General features: G+C 43.8%; 1 protein-coding gene across 2 annotated transcripts in view; it reads left to right on the top strand.

Annotated features, from left to right (window-relative positions):
• xirp2a (xin actin binding repeat containing 2a) overlaps positions 1-22,160 on the top strand; it is a 38,481-nt gene that overhangs the window by 5,676 nt on the left and 10,645 nt on the right. The window contains exons 2-7 of one of the 2 annotated variants that reach the window (XM_035149828.2): positions 7,536-7,635; positions 15,024-15,166; positions 19,700-19,837; positions 21,188-21,274; positions 21,482-21,551; positions 21,909-22,012. In XM_035149828.2, the coding sequence (XP_035005719.2) occupies positions 7,536-7,635; positions 15,024-15,166; positions 19,700-19,837; positions 21,188-21,274; positions 21,482-21,551; positions 21,909-22,012 (642 nt within the window). Of the gene's footprint in view, positions 1-7,535; positions 7,636-11,306; positions 11,519-15,023; positions 15,167-19,699; positions 19,838-21,187; positions 21,275-21,481; positions 21,552-21,908; positions 22,013-22,160 lie in introns of those variants that run through there. The other variant, XM_035149829.2, reaches the window with a different exon arrangement.

Here is a 22,160-nt window from a genome sequence, read left to right as displayed (position 1 = left end):
GGAGAAGAATGAATCAACATAAATGGGATATATGTACATATTATGAAGTATAAAGGAATATTAGGACCAGAATGAGGAAAACAAATACTGAGCTTTGAGAATAATCGTAATAATACGAGAAAAATTTCATAATTTAGTCATAAAGCTTTTTTTTTTCGAGTAATTTTACGACTTTATTCTGGAAATCTCTGATCTTTTTCCCTTAAGTGGTCCAGTATATCATTATTATTATATGAGTGAACATATTTAGTGTACTTCATTATTCATGTACATGTATCGCTGTTCTTGCAATAATTCATCATAATGAACATAATGTTATACTATATTAATGTAATTGCCTTGTGAAGCAGTAATTCAGCAGATATAAGCAGCTTATATAGAACATCACACCCTGTCATGAACCTTTTCACCTTTTCACTTTGACTCTTACTTTACTTTGTGTAGACAATATTTTGTGTTTTAATTTAGTTCCTTTTGCTATCTGTAGTTTTTTTATTTAGTTTGCTAATCTACTTAATTAAATTCCACACATCATAGCCCCTTAAAATGTCTGATATTATTATCTGTTACATAAATACAGATATATATTCTGGTTGAGCACCCGTCCAGTCTGCGTTAATCATCTACTAATGTCCCCGTTAGTTTCCCAGCAGTAAACACACACTGCGGCCCATCAGCTTTGAAACTCAATCACTGGACGTCAGTCAAAGTTACATTTTCCTGCTGCTCACTGGATCTGGGTCAGATTTGTCTTTTGCAAATGGCCCCGTACGTCACCCTCCTCTCCCTCAACCGCCTCCACTTTGTGAGCAAGGCACTTAACCCTGTGGAGATGCAGGATGAAGCACTCAGACACCGGCTGAAAGCTGGTGTTACTGGCTACTGACTCCGATACACTGTTTTCTTGACGCCTAGTCGCACCAGAGAGCGACACAGTGACATGAATCCTCATCTTTACATAATATTTGGCTCCAGAGGTTTTGGGGACCCTGAGGACGAGTTGCAATACGAACATCGTGAACTCTTCAGCTCCCTTTGCTTTCCAGTCCAGGGTTACCATGAAGGAGCAGCCTTTTCTTTCCTCGTCTAACCATCTTCTATGATGCTTTGCTCCTTTATATCCTTTAAATCGCCCTGCGAAATCAGTTTAATTGAAAAATAGAAATAGAGATCTACGTTGCCAATACACCGGACTGCCCCCTGGCTTTCCTGTAGCGAAGCTGCCTCATGAGGGGCGTGCAAGTGAAGCTAAAAATAGCAGCAGGGTTAGTCATCTCCTCCAAGCGCTCCGGTGAAGCTGCTCGTGTTGGCCAGCAGCGGAAGGCTGTGGTCGTACTGGGCAGATCCCAGGTGCAAATGTGTGAGGATCAAGCAGTCGGGCATGTGAAGGAGAACGCGGAACCGAGAGAAAGTATGTGGAAGTCAAACTTCTGTGATTAAAGGCCTGTTCACACATATTTTTCTGGAATCGCTGACATCTTGGCCGATCTGACCTTTAAGTGGTTGAACAGACGGAGAGTCCAAAATTGAATAATTAGTCGACCTATTAGTTATGTTGCATTATTTTTCTACCTTTATTTTCCCTCTGCTGTCGGAAAAACTGCTCATTAAAATAAAAAAAGCTTCTTCACTTCCTCCCACTATCCAGAAATGAAGCCAAAATATCCTGGATATAAACACAGCCATCTTGCGAATTTGGGGCGAGAGTCTGCACAGTAGCATTCTGGGAATGGAGCCACAATCACGAGGTCCTGTCGATACGAGGTTGGCTTTTGTCAAACAAGTCTTGTTCATAAACTGAGTGAAATTTGCAAAATGACAATTAGCGAGCTCGTAAAAAACTTTATTTTCCATCTGTAACTTTAGCGGTTAGCATCATTTCCGTCCCAGGTTTTTCCTCGCTTCATGGAACAGGTTTAAAAGAGCAGGGAAACAAAGCAGAAACGACGGCGCTGTTCGTCAAGCGGATCTTAGGGACTTTGTGAATCTTTGACAGGACGGCACCACGAATGCTGCCTGAGGGAAAACTCTGACTAAATGTTGCATCATGTATTCAAAAAATAAATAAATAAAAACACTACACCACAGAGCCGCTCTCACCAGCACGGTGAAAACACATCACCGAGATTTTGTGTGTCAAAAAACTGCCATGGAGGAAAATGAAGCGCAAGCTGTGACTGGAGCAGCAGAGCTCGGTGCCCTGGGCTTATTTATCGAGACAGGCTTTTGTAATGGAGAGCTCCAGTATCAAAATAGCTGTGCTTTGTTTGTCTGTCGCCACAAATGTGCATCATGCACCCTTTTAGCTTCGGATCGCGACATGTCTGTTTGTTCATTTTCTTCTGCCCGACTTATTATTTTCCCCCGACTCCGTCTGGGTTTTTGGCTTTTAGTTAATTCTTTCTGTCCCTTCTCGACATCTGTATCCCTCCTCCTGTAGTTCATCAAGTTTGTGTTCTGCATCTGACTTTTTCTACCTCGTGTAATACCATTCTCTGTCTGTCCGATTGCTTCTTCTCTAATTCTGGCCTCTGGCCCAGCTCTCCCTGTTCGCCTTCTGTTTCTGGACCGTGTCTCTTTTGTGGCCATGTTTGCCCATGAGTGCTTGAAATATTGATGTGGGCAGCCCTCGCCATGTCTCTGTTTAGTTGTAATAAAGACGGCCGATGGAGGATTGAAAACCGAAAAAGAAATGTATTTGTAATTGGACTGGAATAAAAAAGGCTTATGGCACCAAACAAAACAATGTCCAAAGAGTCGACGCAGAGAAAGAGAGAGGGAGTGGAAGTGAGGATGGCGTCAAAGCTGAGCTGACCTTCGAATGAACAATGCTTCTGGTTGCATAACAGCGATGAGGAGGAGGAGATGATAGACGAAGATGATTATCCTTGAGATCCAAATTCAAGCCTGTGATGTTTTTACTTTTGTTCATCCCTGTGCTGCTTTATCAGAGAGCACAAGTCTGCAAAACTTTGACCTCAAATGAAAACGTCCATTTAAACTACTTAATGGTTCCGGCTGCTGATCTTCCACGAATGAATCCTGTGTTCAGTGTTGCAGGTGGTTCTCTTTCAACCATGTGCCTGTGAGATAAGGAAAAAGACAGATTTAATCATTTCATAGTTGCCTGATGAACACACCAGCTGCCTCTGCTTCCTCTTCCGTACCAACGTGACTGGATTGGCTGGTACCTGCGCTCAAAACCCGATTGGATTCGCTGGTGCCTCCGCCGCTGCATGAAACCTTCTGCAACATGATAATATGATGTTTGATTTTGCGTCACTCGTTTGCTTTTGTTCTCAAAGTTGACTTTAACGATACATGATGGGGTCTGACTTCGGCCTGGATGATCATCCACTGGTCAGGCTGTGGTGGCCTGAGGTGCTGCAATTCCAACGTAATCTTTACAAAATCCTGCATGTCCAATTTTGCCATTATGCTCTCTGAGCCTGAGGTGTTGTCTTTTCAGCGAAGTACATCCAAAACCTTTCAGCTCACTCGTGCTCTCGCTGCTGCTCCCTTTGTGATACAGACCCGGGCGTCAAAATAACCCAGAACATGCAAAGCTTCACATGTGTGTGTTTTAGAGGAACGTGTCCAAAACAGCTGGATCCTCAGTGGGACCCAGTGGATTGCTTGCTGCTGTGGAGCCTCATGAGTCGAGTTCCAGAGCAGGCACTCGTATGTTGTGCCAGCCAACACTTTCACAGCTTTCACAGCCAGTTGCATTCATTCCAAGAGCCATCACAGGGAGTGTGCATGCGGCCGCACTAACTATACAGTGTCTATGTCCACACAACTCACCGCGGACAAAGAAATCCTTAAAATGAAGTACCCAGACTTGACTTCTTTTCTTGGCAGGGTCCCTCAGTCCGTGGCCGTACAGCAGCCAGAGCTACAGTGCTACTCCAGATACACATGTGCCAAAAGGCTGGCACTGGTACAGCTCCACAAACCAATAGCCCCAGCAGCGAGATGCTTCCTGAAACCTCTAAATGCAAGATGTGATGACTTTACAGACACATGCACTGAACTCCGAAGGGGCTGAATGTGAGAACGCAAACGTCTGAGTCAGTCGCTGCAGAAAATTCACTGCAAGCTAGTGGGCGTGTTGATGACATTTTGAACATGCAACTCAAAATTGAAGAAACCAAAAGAATAAGAGAAGCTAAACACGTAAAGATGCAAACGAAAGAAAGGCTCCACCCCTCACCTGAATGTTTTGGACATTTCCTGAAAGACAACTTGGATAACGAGGACGCTCCAGACGCACTCCAGCGAGCAGGAGAGCTGCCTCAGCACAAAGAGGGAATAGAAAGGAAAACAGAAAGAGTTAGAATAAGGAAGAGAGACAGAGAAATTAGGGAAAGAAAGAAAGAAAGAAAGAAAGAGAAGGAGCGGTCCCTAAATAAGATCGTAAGTGTTTAAGAAGTACATTTCGTGGTGGTGGACGACCCCTCTGTGCCAAAATGTCACATCTAATATCGAAACCATGGACCTTATCGATTCGAACTGCTCCAGTAGCTTCACCAACTCCCGCAAAAGCACTCGGAGCAATTTCCGAGCTATGGAGAGCGAGATGGGTCGACGTGGGACAAATGTAATCACTGCTTTAACCTTGAGTATATAACCAGATTCAGGCTAAATATTACTACACAACGCACCATCCAAATAATACCTGATATACTCTTTTCTCATCCAACTGGCTCATTCTCTGCAGCGAGTCCAGAGAAATAAAAACCTCAGTGCTCAGTTCTGGAGTAACTGACTTATGAGAGTGACATTTTCTCGACGGAGGATGACACGGGAGGGGAGAGGGGGAGGACATTTGTGGAGAGGGAGGCGGACAGCTCTCCCCCGAGACCCTCCGCTCACCACGACCACGACGTTAAAGTCTGACCAGTAAGAGCGCGGCTCGTCTGAGGACTGGTACAAGACAATTAGAGTAAAACGGTTAAGTCTGTCAGGCCACAGGGGGTCACATGGGCTGTTCCTTCACACCGTGGTTTCACCGTCACCGATCCGACTGGCCTCTTTGAGGGCGCCTGTCACACATGAAATGCTCCCAGATGGCCCGAGCTGATTTCATTAGCTGAGCTCCTTTTAAGAGGATAATTTTTTTATTTTTTTTTATTCTTTCATCGGGATTATCTCTCGTGACAGGCCGGTACATTTAGACAGATTTCACCAAGCTCTGTCCCTTATTAACTCTGTCAGTCTGTCGGAGATATGCACACACACACACGCACATGCATACACCACCACCCTTCTTCCTCCTTCCTCGGTGGCAGCCTGTGCCAAAGAGAACATATGGCAGGGACTCAAAGCTCGGTAGCACTTGGTGACGCTTGTATGACACATTACGCCGCCGCTGCTGCTGTTCATCTGGTTATTATATCTCATAAAACCGATCTCGTCTGAATGGGGGAATCATAAAGCACGAGATATCTGTGGTAAACTCCAAATATTGGTCTTTTTAAGGACAGACAACTGAAAGCTCCCAAATGAACGATCTGACAAAAGCCAACACTTTTCTGAAAGTCTCTTATGTTGTCGTCCTGAGGCTGAACACTAATGCCTTCTTCAATAATGTCTAAATCGATACACAATCCAGTTTAATGTGCCGCCGCTGACGCTGTCCTCTTGTTCTCCGAGGCTCCACGTCCTTGACCAGCTTTGTAAAGGGAGTCATTATTTTTTGTCAACAGAATTGCTGCACATTGTCAATCTCTCCGCGCACGCTGTTTTTCTTCGGCTCTTTGTGTGGCATCTTCTAGACAACAAAATCAAACAAAGAAAGCTTTTCTTTTGCCGGTAACACAAATAACTTGGGGCCAATTTCCATCTTGAGAAACCTGCTTATTCTCAGCTCTCAGATTCCACACTCTGTTGTGCTTTTGTGCCAAATGTAGCCCTGGGATGGCTCTGCTCACAGGTGGAGAGGATATTTGAACATGGTTTGGTGCTAGAAAACAAAACTAGATCATAAGATTTGTTGTCCAAGGCAGAGCGAAAAGGAAACAAATTATTATTAATATTAATATTTATTTATATATATGAAAAGTCAAGATTTCTTGTGTGAAAAAGAAAGATAATAATGAAAAATAATGATGGTCAAACGTTGCTTTGCAGCCCGAGCACAGTGAGTGGGGTTTATACACCCGACCTATTGACACACTTATTTAGCATATTTCTTTCCGCTCAGTTAATTGACGAACAAAGTGGTGAACTGACGAAGCCTTGATGCTCCAATTTTAGACACCGTGGAGATTTGGGCTCATTTACTGTATCTCCCTTCCCTCATACACGCAGCACACAGCCAATCCTGCAGTGGGATTGTTCCATCTGCTGTGGTGCATCTTAAAAATATCAATTTAATGTATCGAGAAAAAAAAAAAGGTTCACACCCACACACCACATGCATCATAATTCACAGCACAAGTGTAAACAAGCTCGACGGAAAACACCAAACGGAGAGAGATGGCGTTCACATCTGGAACCAGCTGGGATTGAAGGCCAACCACCACAAACTCACGTGCACACAAATTCTTCACATCTGGCCGATAAAACATCCTCACAGCTTGTGCACTTAATCCTCTCCTGAGCAGCGTAACAGGACGATGTAGAAGAAGCGGTTTAATATCAGAATTCAGACAGGGAGCACTGGGGAGCTGTGGTCAGCCGCCAGTCTGAACATTTGCTCAGTGATTTGACTTTCATTTGATGTGAGCGCGACTTCAGCAAGAGAGCGAGAATAACAGAGGCAGAAAGGGAGAGATTGTGTTTACAACCCTGTTTTATCACTGTGTGTGTGTGTGTGTGTGTGTGGGAAAATATGGGGATTTGTTAAACAGGATTTCTGAGAACAATGTTTTGTCCTTTGGTGCATTTCTGAAATAAAGCTTGACACCTTCAGCAGAGGGGAGACTGAGCTGTGTGCGTGTGCGTGGTTTGCCGTGTGTGGAGTTGTTGCCACTCTGCGTTGACGCCCAGCAAGAAGCTGTCAGAAAAAGATTGCTCTGGGGAACACATTTGATTTGCAAATGAAAGAACACACCCGCACATTTGCAGACACCCACACAGTTCCAGAGAGCACACAGACACAGGTGTGTTTGTTCCCCACGGGGATGATTTGCAACTGAATAGGCGTGTTCCACAGGCGTGTGGCTCAGGCGTGTTGCACAGGCTGACTCCAAAATGCTTCCATGGGAAAAGCATGAGACCATTTTTTGATGGGATTAAACCTGCAGCAAAGCAAGTACATGATTATACAAGTACTTATACACCAGGGCGGTAACACACCTGTATACACCAAGGACATGTCATTCACCAGTCATGTACTTTTATCAAGTCTCAGATAAAGTGGCTCTATTAACATTCAACCAAATGCTGTTTGCACTAACTCTACTGTTCCAAGGTCAACACTCCTTACACTCAAACACGTGACTGTGTGTGTGTGTGTGTGTGTGGTTTTGACCTCTCCAGGTGTTTCCTCTGATAGCTCCCTCTCTCTCTCTCTCTCTCTCTCCTACCAGGAAGTGACAGCCATCCCCACCTCCCCGTCCAAACGCTTGACGTCCAGTATTCTCCCGTCAACAGATCCGACCATGGCCTCACCGCAGGACACCTCTCTTTGTGAGTAGTTTCTTGTTCGGGGAAATGTTTCGTTTAAAAAGGGAGTTTAAAAGTTTAGAGAAAGTGTTGATGCAAAACCAGATGTGTTTAAACATTAGTCCGGAGGCCGAGTGTTTGCACTGTGGTTACACTTCACTGTCAAGCCGAGGCTGCCGAATGGTTAATGCAGTGTTTTGTCCCATTTGTTCTGTGAGATAACCATTTGGCAGAAAGCAGCTTTTGAAAACTAGAGAGTTCTTTGCCAGATAAGACTGTGCCTCCCTGGCAGCTTTTTAATGGGAAGCCAGGGGCTCGCCGGGCGCTGTGCTTCCATTACCGCGATAGCAACAGTGTTGAGGCTGCAGCCAGTTTGTTTGCCACCGACGCTGATAGCACAGATGGAGCTTACAGTGGGAGTTACAGTAACTCTGCAGGGATCGCAAACCCAAGCACTAGAGGGAGCGAGTTCTAGATATCGGCCTCTCAGGTGTTATAGATCGTGTGTGTGTGTGTGTGTGTGTGTGTGTGTGTGTGTGTGTGTGTGTGTGTGTGTGTGTGTGTGTGTGTGTGTGTGTGTGTGTGTGTGTGTGTGTGTGCGTGTGTGCGCGCAAGTGAAAGAGGATGAAAGATTCAAAAATTGAAACCCTGGAATCAAAGAATTTTGAATTATAGTTATTAAATCTTAAACTCTTGCCCCATGAGAGTGATCCACAGAAGTAAAATCATGAGGAGTGAAACCAAAACAACGAGCTAAAAGATGCTAAAAAGATTTTTTACTGCTGATAATATATAACCAATTCATATTACAATCTTTAAACTCTTGTTTTTATATATGCTGTGTTTTCTGTTGTGTGCTTTGGCAAAACATACGACTTTACATGTCAGGCCCGTGCGATGTGAGAGTGATTGTAGCGAGGAGTAAAGTGATGTAAGTGTTGACAGGCGTCACAGTGGCATCAAGGTGTTTACCATACGCTCATAAACTCGACCATGCCTGCTCTCACTCGACACCTTGGCACACACACACGTCTCTACCTGAGATCACTCAGGCTTTCCTGTCGGCCCGCGCGTCTCTAAATCTCCTCGCTGTGTCTAAAATTGGAGCTTGTTGACGATCCTCTGCATTCCTGTTGTCTCGCCCAGGCTTTTGTCTTCGCTGACGAGACGTCGGCGACAACGCTGCACAATCCGTCAGGCCGAGTGAGTGACAGCGGTGGCAGGAGGGCTTCAGGAGCTGCTCCCCACAAAGCCGCAGTGTTTAAATAAAGCAGCGTGTAACTGCACTTTAAACAGATGCAAAGCTCACTCTGAATCTGCACACTGCCGCTGACCTTGTTTACTTGTGTTCTCTCACATGACACCAGAATAACCACCAGAGCTTTGTGGCTCACACAACAGTGCAGATTAGGCATGAGTGCTATTCAAATCTATCTATCTATCTATCTATGTTGTGTATATTTTACATGTATATGTGTATAGTGCATATTCAAAATGTGACTTTTTCCCTGTATTGTATAATTTGAAATCAGTAATACAATACAGTGAAAAGCTCATTTTCAATATATGTATACATACACAGTGTGTTTGTGTGTGTGGATACAGTCTGATTAAAGTTGTTAGACAGGCTAAGCCCAAGATCATTTTTCAAAGTGGTCAAACGCTGCCAATTGGTGGATTTGCCAAAACACAGTTTTTGTTTTAATTAATCTCCTCCCAGGTTTTCCTGCCAAACGATGATGTCTTTATCCTCATCCTGAAGAAAACACAGCCGCTCTCCTTGTCAGGTTTAGATTTTATTCCCTCAGCCGCCATTGTGGCAGGCGAATTAGATCCTCAGAAAAGACGGATGTTGGGAAATTGAAAACTGAGGTTGAGAGGAGAACATTGCACGGGTCTGGTTTTGCAAAGCTGTGAAGGCTGAAGTCTTGGGTGCAGGATATTCACACAATGCCAAGAGGAAACACATAGAAATATATAAAAATGCACAAATGAAACACCCACATAAACGTTATTCCAGGGGATTATGTTCACTTGTGTTTCTGCTCAGAAGCGGCTCCACTGAATAGGTGCTCACTCACACCTCCTCAAATTCCTGCCTCGTTAACGCACAGCTTGAATACCTTAATTTATTATATGAATCTTTTAACGAGACACCTAATTGACCTTGTGTGTTTTCATAAATGCTAATAAATCTCCAAACCTTATTTTATGTTCAATTTTTGCACTGTACTAAAACCAGCTGCACAGATGTTCCAGAGGCTGCTGCGCCTCGATACGTGTGTCGCCTGGTGATTACATATTTAGGTTGTTGAACATGGGTCCCTATCTTCCCAGTTTTCCACCCAGAGTCCCTGTTGTTTATGGAGCACATGCATCCATCTGAGCACCCATGTTGGTCTTAGAATGACGTGCATCTGTAAGTCGAGGCAGGGGAAGGCGATTGCACGATTGACCACAGATTCAGTCCTTCTTCCACCTTGTGCCGTGCTGCTCCTGGTTGTACCAGCGCCCAGGGTCACCCACATTTGTCTCTGCGTCCTTGCTGCTCTACTCTCTTTAACAAAAACTGTACTAATCGCATTCAGCGCTCAATTTTCCGAGAGTTATTTTATTCACTTGTGTGTGGCCTCCCTCCGTTTGCGGCTCTTCTCCGGTCCCTTCATTAGTTAGTCTGCAGCCGTGTGTTTATTTTCCACTTTAGGAACAGGAAATCCATGTGCAATTTCAGTGGGATTATCAGCAGAGTGCAGCTTCCTCCACAAGCCTGATAACCACGCTTTTCTCTCGTCGATGTGCTGCCGGCGGCACCTCGCGGGGGGGCTCCAGCAGAACCCCTTGTGTTTCATATATGAGTTGGGTAAACAGCCATGATCGCAGCTAATAATGTGGAGAGAGCAGTCAAACATGCCCTGATTCCTGCAGGGTTATGTAAGCCAGCTTCTCTCCGGTATTGTCAAGAAGGATGTAGGTTGAGGAAGAGTGAATGAGAGGCCCCAGGCTGATCAGACACAAACAGAAGGTCACTTGTTTTAAAGAGGACCTTTGACTTTGCTTCAGGGAAACATATGTCCAGGAAAGACGTATGAAAAAGGAGGAAGGAAAGAAAGAAACACAAAGAAAGAATATCAATATGAGTTACTATCCTTCCACCCATCGATTAACTGCTTGAGTGTTTCTTTATCATCAATGGATTTCTGCTCAATATTCTCAGGCTTCTGCACAGCAAGACCCTGACATTTTGCATTTGTTGCAGAGACTTAACGTCCAGAAAGGTTCAAACTCCTCGTGATCGCCGACCTACAGCGAACAAACCGGGTTTTACAGGGAGAAAACATTAGTTAAATAAAAATCCTAATGGCAGAGAAAGCAAATAAGCATGTTTTCCAAAATGTTTATTACAATCTGTGCAATAATATCACTCTCACATCGACTGCATGTAGAGTTAATCATTAAATGTCACACCGTGATATTTAACAAGCAGAGATTCCAAATGCCACACGTCTCCCCGCAGTCTGCTGCATGAATTCCTATTCTCCAGCTCACTGTGTGGGACGTCTGTGTCCATAAGTCCACTGTGACATAAGGTTAAGGGCATGTTGGGTACCTTGATACTTGACACTAAAAAAAGCCAACCCACATCCATCTACCCTCTCCCCGACGTCCATCCTATTTTTTACGAAGGGGGACTTCTAAAATAAAATCAGCTGTCACTGGATCCCTGGGCCACTCTGAGCTGTGGAGCTGGAGCTGGTCTCCAAGCCTCGCTGTCTGTCTCTGCCCAGGATTTGCTCTCTGTGTCGGGTTGAAGCTCATTTCTTTTCCTGGAGTTCCAAGACAACCCTTTTCTGTTCTGTTGGATTGTATTGCTGCTTGACGTGAAGAGCGACCTGCACGGTTTCAGAAGGTAAGAGATGTATGTGGACTGTGAGCGTTTCAAAGCTGGCTCTTGTAAAAGCTCTTTCGAAAGAGATTTTCCATCTAAGCAGAAGTGGAAGGAGACAAATTGGATGCGGTAGATGACATTTTACCTCGTATTGAATTGGTTCGATGTGCTCGGGCTACATCTGTGGTGTAAAATCAGAAACAAGATGAGAGTGGAGGGCTTGTTTTGTGTCGGAATATCAAATCGAAATGAGATGTGATATTGCAATATGTTTCTGTGATTCCACGAGGGTTTGGGTTTTGTCATAAAACGTGCACATGGCAATTCCTATTTCCTTCCACAGGATATAATCAGCAGGATCTGGAATATTCTGAGAGCACAGCGAATCAAAGTACCTAGCCTTAGCATAAGGAAGCACTCCAGGGGAACCCGGTCTCCGTGTTCAGAAGTTCTTTTGACGGATTTGACAGCTCAATTATTGTGCCTGTTTTGCTCTCATCGGTAAGGAAGAAATCACCCTGCATGGCTGACATTTCAATTAGCTCGGCTCGTTTCGTCTCCCCTGTCGCGCCAGTCAAACGCTTCGGTCAGTAAGTACTGAACAGAAAATTGGGTTTCTCGGTTCCTCTGCGATTAGGAGACGACCTCCTCTTCACACAGACCTGTGGGCCTTGATTTAACTTTGCTCTACAATGCTATCAACTCTGATGTCCCTCTTCCTCCTCTCTCTTTCCTGGTGCACCTCAGTCGTCTCTCCCCCTAACCCCCCCCCCGCACGCCACCCTACACCCCATCACTCCTCGCTGGCCGGCGGTGCAGCGCCTCAGCACTGACAGGGAGGTCAATGGTCCGTGGACGGGCTCAATATAGGCACTGAGTCATGCATACCGGCAGCAGCATGACCTCCCCTGTTGACTTTTTCCCGGGCCTCACCCGCTTCCATTAACCCCCCCCCACCCGGTGCCAGACTTAAAGAGATAAGATACTTCATGTAAAACTGTGAGAGGAGGAAAACAGGAGCCAGAGTTTGGGTTACCCATATCGTCAACCTGATTCCAACCCTTCATAACGACCCTCAATCAATCAAACTTTATTGAAATAGAACCTTTCAAAACAAAACAAATGCAATTAAAAAACCTAGGATGTTAGAAAACAGAACTTAGAAATGAATTTAAAACACAGATTTAGAGACTAATTCATACCAAAGAGATTAATAGTAGAGAAAACGGCAATAAAGGAAAATTTAAATGATAAAATATATTGAATCTACACTAGAATTTGACTAAAAGAAAGTAGAATATAATTAATAGGAATGATTAAAAGATAAATATACATAATAAAACCGTAAAAGGATTCAACTCTACATAAAAGACTAAATATATGGGATTTAATTTACGTGCACACACTTCCTCTCTGCGTAAATCTCCTTGTTCCTTGTTTCAGGGGAACATGACGCTGCAGACGGAGCCTGTTTATAAAAAGCCTGAGTTTATCTTCCTCCCGCTGGAGCCTGGTTACCTCACCGCCATGCTATGGCACATTTGCATCCCATTCTCAGAAGCCAGAGATATCCAAAGCGCTGTTGTCGTTGCTGTGACAGCTCCAGACCATGACGTGAACATTTATCTCCGCTGATAAACGAGGGCATTATCCTTGTGTTGCTGTCATCAGGCACCGCAGCCTCAGGTGTAGGGTTTCTGACCCATATTTATAGGATGTGCTGGTTATTTTCAGATGCTGCTGTCTCCGGCAGCTTTATCTCTCCCCCCCAATGGGTTGCGGGTCACACTAACATACCAGATGCAGCAGAGAGCGAGGTTCAGTCAAACGAGAAAACTCCTCTACGCATCTTCAGGGAAACACGATTTTGATGAATATTGATCAAACAGGCCTCCAGTGATAATCACCATATCAGCCAGTAGGGAACATATTGTCTTTGTCAGTAAAATGCAGCCTGATGACAAGGCATCCAGGAAGTTGACCTGCAGTTAATAATTAATTCAAAACAATTAGTTTGTTCACGATTTCTATCAGGATATAAAAGTGGATTGTGCAACACAGCCAAATGTTTCCTCCATTTTTCGCACTTTCCAGCTTTTCCGTGTGCTCAGAGGTCAACGTGTAAACAAGAGCCTTGACTAAGCACAGCTGTGGTCACACACTGTGGCCTCTATCAAGATGAACGACAGGTCTACACTTCCTCCAGAAATGAAGCTAAAATATTCTGGATAAGAACGGCGCCATCTTGCTCATTTGGAGCCAGTCATTGTCATTTATTTCTGTTTGGTCCATGTCCCGTCCACTGACATGGAGGAGGCCTGGTTTCCAGTCAAGTCAGGGGAGATCAAGATATTTTGGCTTCACGTTTGGGGAGCAGTCGTGTCGTCCATTTCAAATATTAAGATATTATTTAACTTCCTACATAGTTGAGATAAAAAATCAATCTCTACAACTACAGAGATCGATATCAGTGGGTGTTTGATTCCTTCAGTTTGATGACATGGAGCTATATGGAGCCAGGGTCAGGTTGTACTATAGGTGGGAGAGAGAAGCATCAAGCTATCTTTTCCTACACAGCCGAGCATGAACCTGTGGTATGTACTAATCCAGTGAATGTGATACTAATCTCCATTCTACGACTCCAGCGAGGGGACCTTCACCACGTCCACATGCGCTGCAGAAGCAGCTGCTGCAACACGTCTTAAATAAGCATGAATCAGAGCGATACTGACCCGCACTTTGAGCCAAAATTACACCGACACACGATAATGTAAGCACCTATATCGTGAAAACAACACAACAAGGAGGCGACTCTCCAAAGTGTCAAAAGGTCAGAGTGTGAGCACATAATGAGAGCGAATCATTTCTGTTTGTGCGCTTTCATCCCACGGTGCCGTTGCCTGGAGAGAGAGAAGAAGCTAGAAGCTGAAAGGTCCAGTGTGGGTGTGTGTCGAGCTTTAATGGAGCCCTCGCTCTCTGTTGCCTAACGATGCTTTGTAGCGCAGAAAAGTCAAATGTAGAATCAATGGTCTCCTCTAATTGGCTATCCGCAGGGATGTGCCGTGCAACGTGCAGGATGGTAAAGTGGTCCTTTGTGATTGATGAGCGGTGGGTTTGGTTTTGTGTCACCGTGTTGTCGGGGTCGCTCGCCTCTGGCCGCGTCTTTGTCTGACTCAGGAAGCGATCAGGAAAATCTAAAAATACTAATAAAGCTTTAATACTTTGGATTCCACGTGTCTGATTTTCTTTTATTTCCTTTCCTTGTATTTAAGAAGCAGCAGTGTAATAATGTCATATTTTAAAGGGGTCATTCTCACTGAGGATAAAAATCGATTCCATTGATTTTCGTGGAAACAGTCTCCCTGCTCCAGTATACGTATACACAAAAGCCTGATTAAAAAAGGGCAAGATCTGCTGAGTGTAATAAGAAGGTGGAGAATATCAACATCATCTCTCTGAATTTAGTTTGTCGATGAAGGTGATGCTCACCTTCAATTTAACGAGTTGTGGTTTTCTGTGTGTGCAGCTGCAGGTGGCCCAGGACGTCCCGAGGAGAGGGCTCCGAGCGCTGAGGACCAGGAGGCCGAGCCGGTGTCGGTGAAAGAGCGGCTGGCGATGTATCAGGCGGCCGTGTCCAAAAAAGAAACCAGCGCTTCCTCCTCCGCTGCGGTAAGACGATAACACACACAGGATGTTACCAGAGACGGCAGAGAGGAAGTCGCCCGGAGCACAAGTCATATACAACGCGTGGACTCGGCCGTGTTTCCATTAAAGTGACAGTGTGTGATATACATTGCTGATGTTTATGGCCACATTTGTGTCGTTAGAAACGCCCAGGGTAAATCTACGGTCCTGTTCAATGGAGGAAGGGGGAAGGAGTCAGTAGATTATAGGAAAATGCAGCCTCCACACAGGATGGCAGTTTGAGTCCTTTCCCAACAAGCATTGACAAAATCATAATGGTTTCACTTCAGCTGGAGCCACTTGAGTCACTGTGACCTTCATTGTCTCCAGCGCTGAACTCACAGGGAAATATTTCACTTTTACTCCACAACATTTATCATGGACTTTATATAAAGAGGAAGAAAAAGAAGCATTAGTTGCTTTCAAATGAAACTCTTGTGCCCTTGATTCCTCTCTGCTCGGAAAACCTTAGTTTGAGACCTTTCATCTGTCAATCATGACGTTTCACCTCTTTTTTATATTCCCATGTGTTAACATGGAGGAGACAGGATTTATGACACTTTGTCACGTTTCAGATGATTATAAGTGAGCACCATTACCCCCTGTACACTTAGTTGTTGTTTTTTTAATCTGGTAGAAATATAAATATAATGTAAATGTATGAAACAAAAAGAGCAAACATAATTTAACATATTTACTTTCAAATGAACTTGCTGCAAATCGACAAAGAGCGTTTCCCACGGTCGGTGAACAGCCGATTTAATCTTTCCACATTATCCACACAAACAAATTATTACACAGTTTGCACAAAACAATTGGACGACACTGTGTTCATGTTTGAATCACCGAGTGGTAAAATACCAGATGTCAACAAACAGATCTCTGCCATATTCGTCAGTACATGTGTTGATATTGTGGTTTGGATTGAGTTTCATCCGGCTGCTCTCCTCTCTGAGCAAACACAGATTCTGAGGAGACGAAGGTTGAACCTCTCACTGTTTAAAAATCCCTCGTTAAACCGTAGTTACAGAAGCTTGTGCATCTAAATAACTGAGAGAGGTGAGATAGTCATTATTTAATTTAACAGAAAAGATGAGTCCCCTCTCTCATTACTCATCACATGACCCCTCATCTTGTGAAGGTCATTTCCCCCCCGATAGGGAAACACTCTAAACTACTGAGCCCACTATTTAATCATTAGTCTCATTAGCAGCAATATAATAATGTTTTATATAATAATATAACATTCACTGGGGCCATTTTTCTGCATTTGTTATCCTTTTTTTTAACAGGGCACCCACTAGCTCACCTAGCAGGCCAGGCTGTGACTCAGGGGGTAGAGCGGGTCATCCACTTACCAGAAGGTCAATAGTTCGATCCCTGGTGCCTCCAGTCTGCATTCTGCAAGTGTCTTTAGGCAAATTGCTCCTACAGGGTCTGAGTGTTTGTGTGAACAGGTGAATGTGACAGACCATCACATTTACATCTACCCAGTGGTGGATTGAGGGTTTTTCTAAGTCAGGGGCCATAAAGGGGCCACAATTTACACAGAGGGGACAATTATATGTCCAACATCCAGGTACTGATTCAGTAAGGTGCACATTCAAGTCATGTCTTGTTAAATAAGCCACACGTTATTCAATATGGTTGGAAAATTGTAAATTGAAAATAGAAAATAACAAGCCAGAACAGTTTCTTTTTGAGTTTTAATGAATTATTTTTAAATTATTAGAGTGATATTTCTCCCGAGGTCAGAAATCTGTCACCTTTTCTATTTGATTTGATTATGGAACATAAACAAGGATTGTTTTGACAATGTCAGGGTGTAACAGTGCAGACTTTGCATAACAGGCATATGTGCACACAACACACATGCAGGGAGAGTCTCATGCACATAAACACACATGGACACACACACACCTTGTTGCAGAAAGGTTGTGCAAAAGGAAACACACACAACCATCAGTCACTGTGTCAGTAATGTGAGGAAGCTTCCACATGAAGCCACACACATTTCATTTCTGAACATCCCTGAATCAATCGTCATTACTGAGGACAGAGATCCTCCGCGGCTGTGAAGAGCCTGCACGCACTTTGTAAACCCCAAAATCCAACTGTGTGAGCCGTTAGTCAGCCAAGGTCGTCAGCTCTGTTTCTAAAATAAAGCCCGGCCAACTGGAACACGTCTGTTTGTCTCTGTGTAAACTGTGGCCTCCATCACAATACGGTTATATCACAAGCAGGCGGATGTTATACGTGTGGAGGAAGATAAATTATGTAAAAATACACTTACACTAAATATAAGACAGTAATTTGATAAAGGACGAGTATTTTATTTATAATATATTTGGGTTAAAGTCAAATCTTTTTCAATGTCCGTCAGGTTCAGGTCACACTGGTGCTGCCTCCCTCTGGTGCCTTTGTGCATGACAGGACAGCACAGTCGTACACTTGTTTGTACACTTACATTAAAACCATGAAGCTCTGGACTCGAACCAAAGTCCATCACTGATCCTCTGACACGTTTGTGCTTTGCTTTATAATTCAAAATATGAAATTTTCAAAATATGAATATAGAAAAACAAAGTGATTACAATGTACAGTACAAAATAAAATCATTTATTCATTAATAGATGAAATAATCAGAGCTCCATCGTGCAGCGTTATGTAGCCACAGGGCTGCGTAGCAACAAGCCTCTTGAGGCCGAGCTTTACAGCCGCTTCAGAGCAGATGAGATGTTAACATTACACAGAGTGAGCCGAGCTGCACTAACACCACAGAGAAGCCTCAAGAGGCTTGTTGCTTTTTATTAATGGCTGTAACACTGTAATTATTCTTAAAAGAACAAGCACTGGACCAATTCAACAAACCCTCGATGGTTTAATAACACCAATAGAGAAACTCTATGAGGCCGGTGATTGCCGGGGTGGCAGCGCCGCAGCGTTCCCTTTTCCATCAGTTGATCCTCGGTGTCAGGCCTCATGTGGTGGCTGCTGACAGCTGAGAGTGGATGATGTGTGTCTGTGTGTGTGTGTGTCTGTGTGTGTGTGTTGGGGGGTTGTTTGCCCGACAGAATCTGCATGTGAGTCTTGTTTTCCCTCCCCACATTGTGCAGCTGTTGTCTGCATGTCCACACGAGTGACAGGGTGTCTCTGGTTCTGTCCGGTCTGACATCCAGAAATGACAAATTACCCAGGGTATCATGTAGAAGCTGCTAATTTACAACAACAAACAGTCTCGGTTCATGATGACTCATTGCACAGAATTTATATTTTGTAAGTGTTTTATAGTTGTTTTCTTAAATTTGCCATATCACAACTAAAAGTAGTATATTATAAAAACCTAATCAAATCCAAACTCTTCTACCGCCATTAAAAGGAAAGTTAAACTTATTTCGCTGTCTTACTGTGCAGATTTCTTCAAACGTGGTACAAAGGATAATTTCGGGCTCACAGATGTACTGATAAGATTTGGGTGCTCAAAGGCCAAAGGTCAATGTTTTGAATGCACCTGCAGGACTCAGGATTTAAACCTCATTCTCATCGCATCTCTAAATGTGACCAAACAAACCAAATCAGCCGTGTGTGATTTTCCAGGACTGAATTCGGTGCTTATGTCTAATTTGGTTGTAATTACTCTCATTATAGGCGATTTTACAGACTCCATATTCAAACATGGCCTCATGCATCCTGGAGGGGACGTTGTGTGACTGCTAGTTTAAATGACGGATGTGGATTTGATGCCACATCGATGCAGCTGCTGGACCCTGACGTAGTGAAATATTGATAACATGGGGCCCTGCCACAAAATGCCACCGACCTAAACTCCTCTGCTATAACTTGCAAATTGCTTTGTACTCCTCATTCACATTATAAAGAAAGAAAAACACTCACTCTCACACACACACATGCACAAACTTTATATATTGCAATTCTCCACAAGCTATATTGTGTGTGTGCAGAAGCCTTCATATATAAATAAGTTATTAGCAAAGTAATTGAGAATCCCAGACGGAGATTATTTTATCAAATAATCTGTGTGGATTCTTGCCCAGTTCTTGTCGGGTGAAGTCGGCCTCCTCCATACAGATGAGACAGTCTTCCTCTGTCCTCCTCGTCCTGCAGGCAGGGAAATCAATTGTGTTTCACAGTTTAAAGAAACAAGTCTGAGAGTCATCTGAAAGAGTTGGAAATAGACAGAAAACTTCTCTTTACATCACTTTTGTAGGTTTTATTCATCTTGCAGTTGAATTTGCATTGTTCCTCATTATGTATTTGACCTGTTTGCATTTGTCTCAGTATTTTTACAGGTGTTACCAACAGTACATCACCTTCTCTACTGCTTTTTACACCCTACAGCTAAAAGATTCATCTTATCTCCATTGTTGGTGCATTAACGCCACGTTTAAAAGAAACCCACCCGTGCTCAGGCCTTTAAAATGATTCCCAGTGTGTTTAATGTATGAAACGTGCGCAGATGTGCAGGTGTAACGTGTGTTTTCTCTGCTCTGCCGACAGATGATGGAGGAGTCGGAGGCGTGCTCGCTGCCCGGCGGCCTGGCCAGCGTGAAGAGACAGTTTGAGAACCAGGAGTTCACGTCTTCATCGTCTCAGTCCAGCGTCACCCAGGTTCACTTCCAGCAGAAATCCGTCCAGGTCAGAACGTAACCACGCTCACTCACATTCCTGTGTCACGTGCGTGGAAATGTCACATAGACTATGATTTGTCAAATATACTGAAGACGACAGGTGAAAGGGACATTTTTCTTCTTCCTCTTTAAAGTGGGGAACACACTGAATACTTTACAGTGCAAACACTGCAGCTTTTTACTGGAAAAACTTGGCTCTGATTGCGTCTTCAAATCAAAGAGGGCACCTTGAACTGGGCCCGTCTATCCGCCACTGTCATGCAGTGCGTGGGGGAACCTGCCAGAACGCATTAGCTGCCTGGGATGTGTCCGGATCTCAGTGAAGTAAGGTCAATACTGCCCCTCCATGCATTCTCCCCCCATCTGCTCATTCAGGCAGGAAGTGGAGTGCACGAGGATCTTGCTGAATGCTAAATTTTACATCACTTCTTTTTCTTTTTTTTTGGGAGTGTCTGATTCTGTTACTGTGATGGAGTTATGCGTCCGTGCTGCAGCAGAAAACCACTTTCCACTCGGGTTTTCCTCACAGGTGTAATATCCTGAGTTCTGTTCAGTGAAGACATTATACTGACATAAGTGGATTCAGAAGTACAGAGCCCCCTCACACCCACCCAGCCTCCATGTATCTTTCATGTTAACAGCAGCGGATACAAGCTCCAATATCTTTCATCCTCGTCACATTGCGTGAATCTCACTGGAGGAAATGGCTAAATGCAGTTTTATATAGTTGTTGTAATCTGTTGCCGTTTCCCTCCAACACTGACGTCCTCTTTTAGTGGAAAACAGAAACTTTGTAGTTCCCTAGGAAACAGCTCGGTAATGGAAAAGCATTTGTTAGCAGCCACACAGGGATTTTATGAAGCCTTTTCACGGTGTAAGAAATTACCTACTCTGCAGCTGATTCTTACAGCTCACAATAACAAGGTCATAAAAACACAACGGCTCTTTGTGCCTTCATGAATGAGGGTGTTTGTATGAGGTCATGCTGTCATTGGGAGGATTTTCCATATTCTATGTTTTTTCCTATTTATTCAAGATAGGTGCTGACAAAAGTTGTTTTTCATTATTTGAAATCCTTGATTTTGCTGCTCCGTGTTGACCCGGGAAGAGAAAAGACGTTTTCAAGCGTGCACGAAGGCAGCGTGAGTCAGGAGACGAGCTGAAGCGCAGGAAATCTGTCCAAGCAACAGTTTAAACATGATGAGAGCAAATCGAAGCACAAGCAGGGGCTATTTGAGAGGGAACTCAGGGTTTTGAGTGAAAACGTTACAGAATCTGCAAGTGAAATCAATAATTCAGTTAAATCTTGAATGAAGATAGATAAAAACCATGATATTCCTTTTTTTGTGTCTGACAGGAAGTGTCCAGCTCCTCCGAGGTGATCGTGAAAAGCAGTTCCAGAGAAGTCGTCCCCTCCTCTGGAATCCTCCACAGTCAACAAGAGGTGCTGCTTGTTTTACTCAAGTAAAAGTAGAAGTACCACAGACACAAAGTGCAGTATTGAAGTAAAAGTACTGTGTTGCATCCCCCCGCTGGTTATTTCAGGACTTTATGTTGCATTTTATCTAGAAATGTTGCCTTATGCTTGTAATTGTAAGCAGAGGCAGCAGCACCGCTCGTATACTAATGATTTTCCTCTTTCTTTTCACAGGTGGTCCACGATCAAAGAATCCACCATAACAATGTGGCCGGCAGTTATGGGAACCATTACAATGAAACAGGTTATTCTGCTCCTGCCTTTTATATTGTAATTTTCCCGTTTTTTTTTTATCACAGCGCTGCTTGTGTCCTGTATATTAATGGTTGTTCCCACCATGGCTGAATAAGGGATGAGCTATGAAAATGAGTCGGGAGTGCAGATGATTTCCTATTCATTGCATAGCTGCAAATCTAATCAGGGCAGAGTCAGGAAGGTAAAATATTGGAAAGTGGAAATTGGGCAATCACCGCTGCATGGTTTCAGAAAATGAAAACTACTCAGGTTTTTAATGAAATGATTTATTTCTCTTTCCAATCCCCCTGAGCTCCCTCACTGCGAATGACTTAATGAGGCAGCCTTCTTCTGGTGTCTAATTCAGTTATGCTTGTCGGAGGAGAGGACCCACCAAAGGTTTCCACTCAGGCTTTGAAGCAGCAGTATGAAAAAACCATTGAGGAAGCGGCACCAGCCAAGGAAATTAAGGTAATGATGCCGTCTGTTTATCTAAATATACGATAGTTTGGGAGTTTTTTTGTAACGTATCAGTATGAATATGGGGCCCCATCATGAAATCATCAAAAGGAAATTGCGCGTGCCAGCAGTTGATGGAAAATAAATTGGAGCGGATAAA

This window comes from Hippoglossus stenolepis, chromosome 24, assembly GCF_022539355.2.
Source record: "Hippoglossus stenolepis isolate QCI-W04-F060 chromosome 24, HSTE1.2, whole genome shotgun sequence".
Lineage (NCBI taxonomy): Eukaryota > Metazoa > Chordata > Actinopteri > Pleuronectiformes > Pleuronectidae > Hippoglossus > Hippoglossus stenolepis.
The sequence above is the reverse complement of the archived record's forward strand: the minus strand, read 5'-3'. Positions and strand labels throughout refer to the sequence as shown.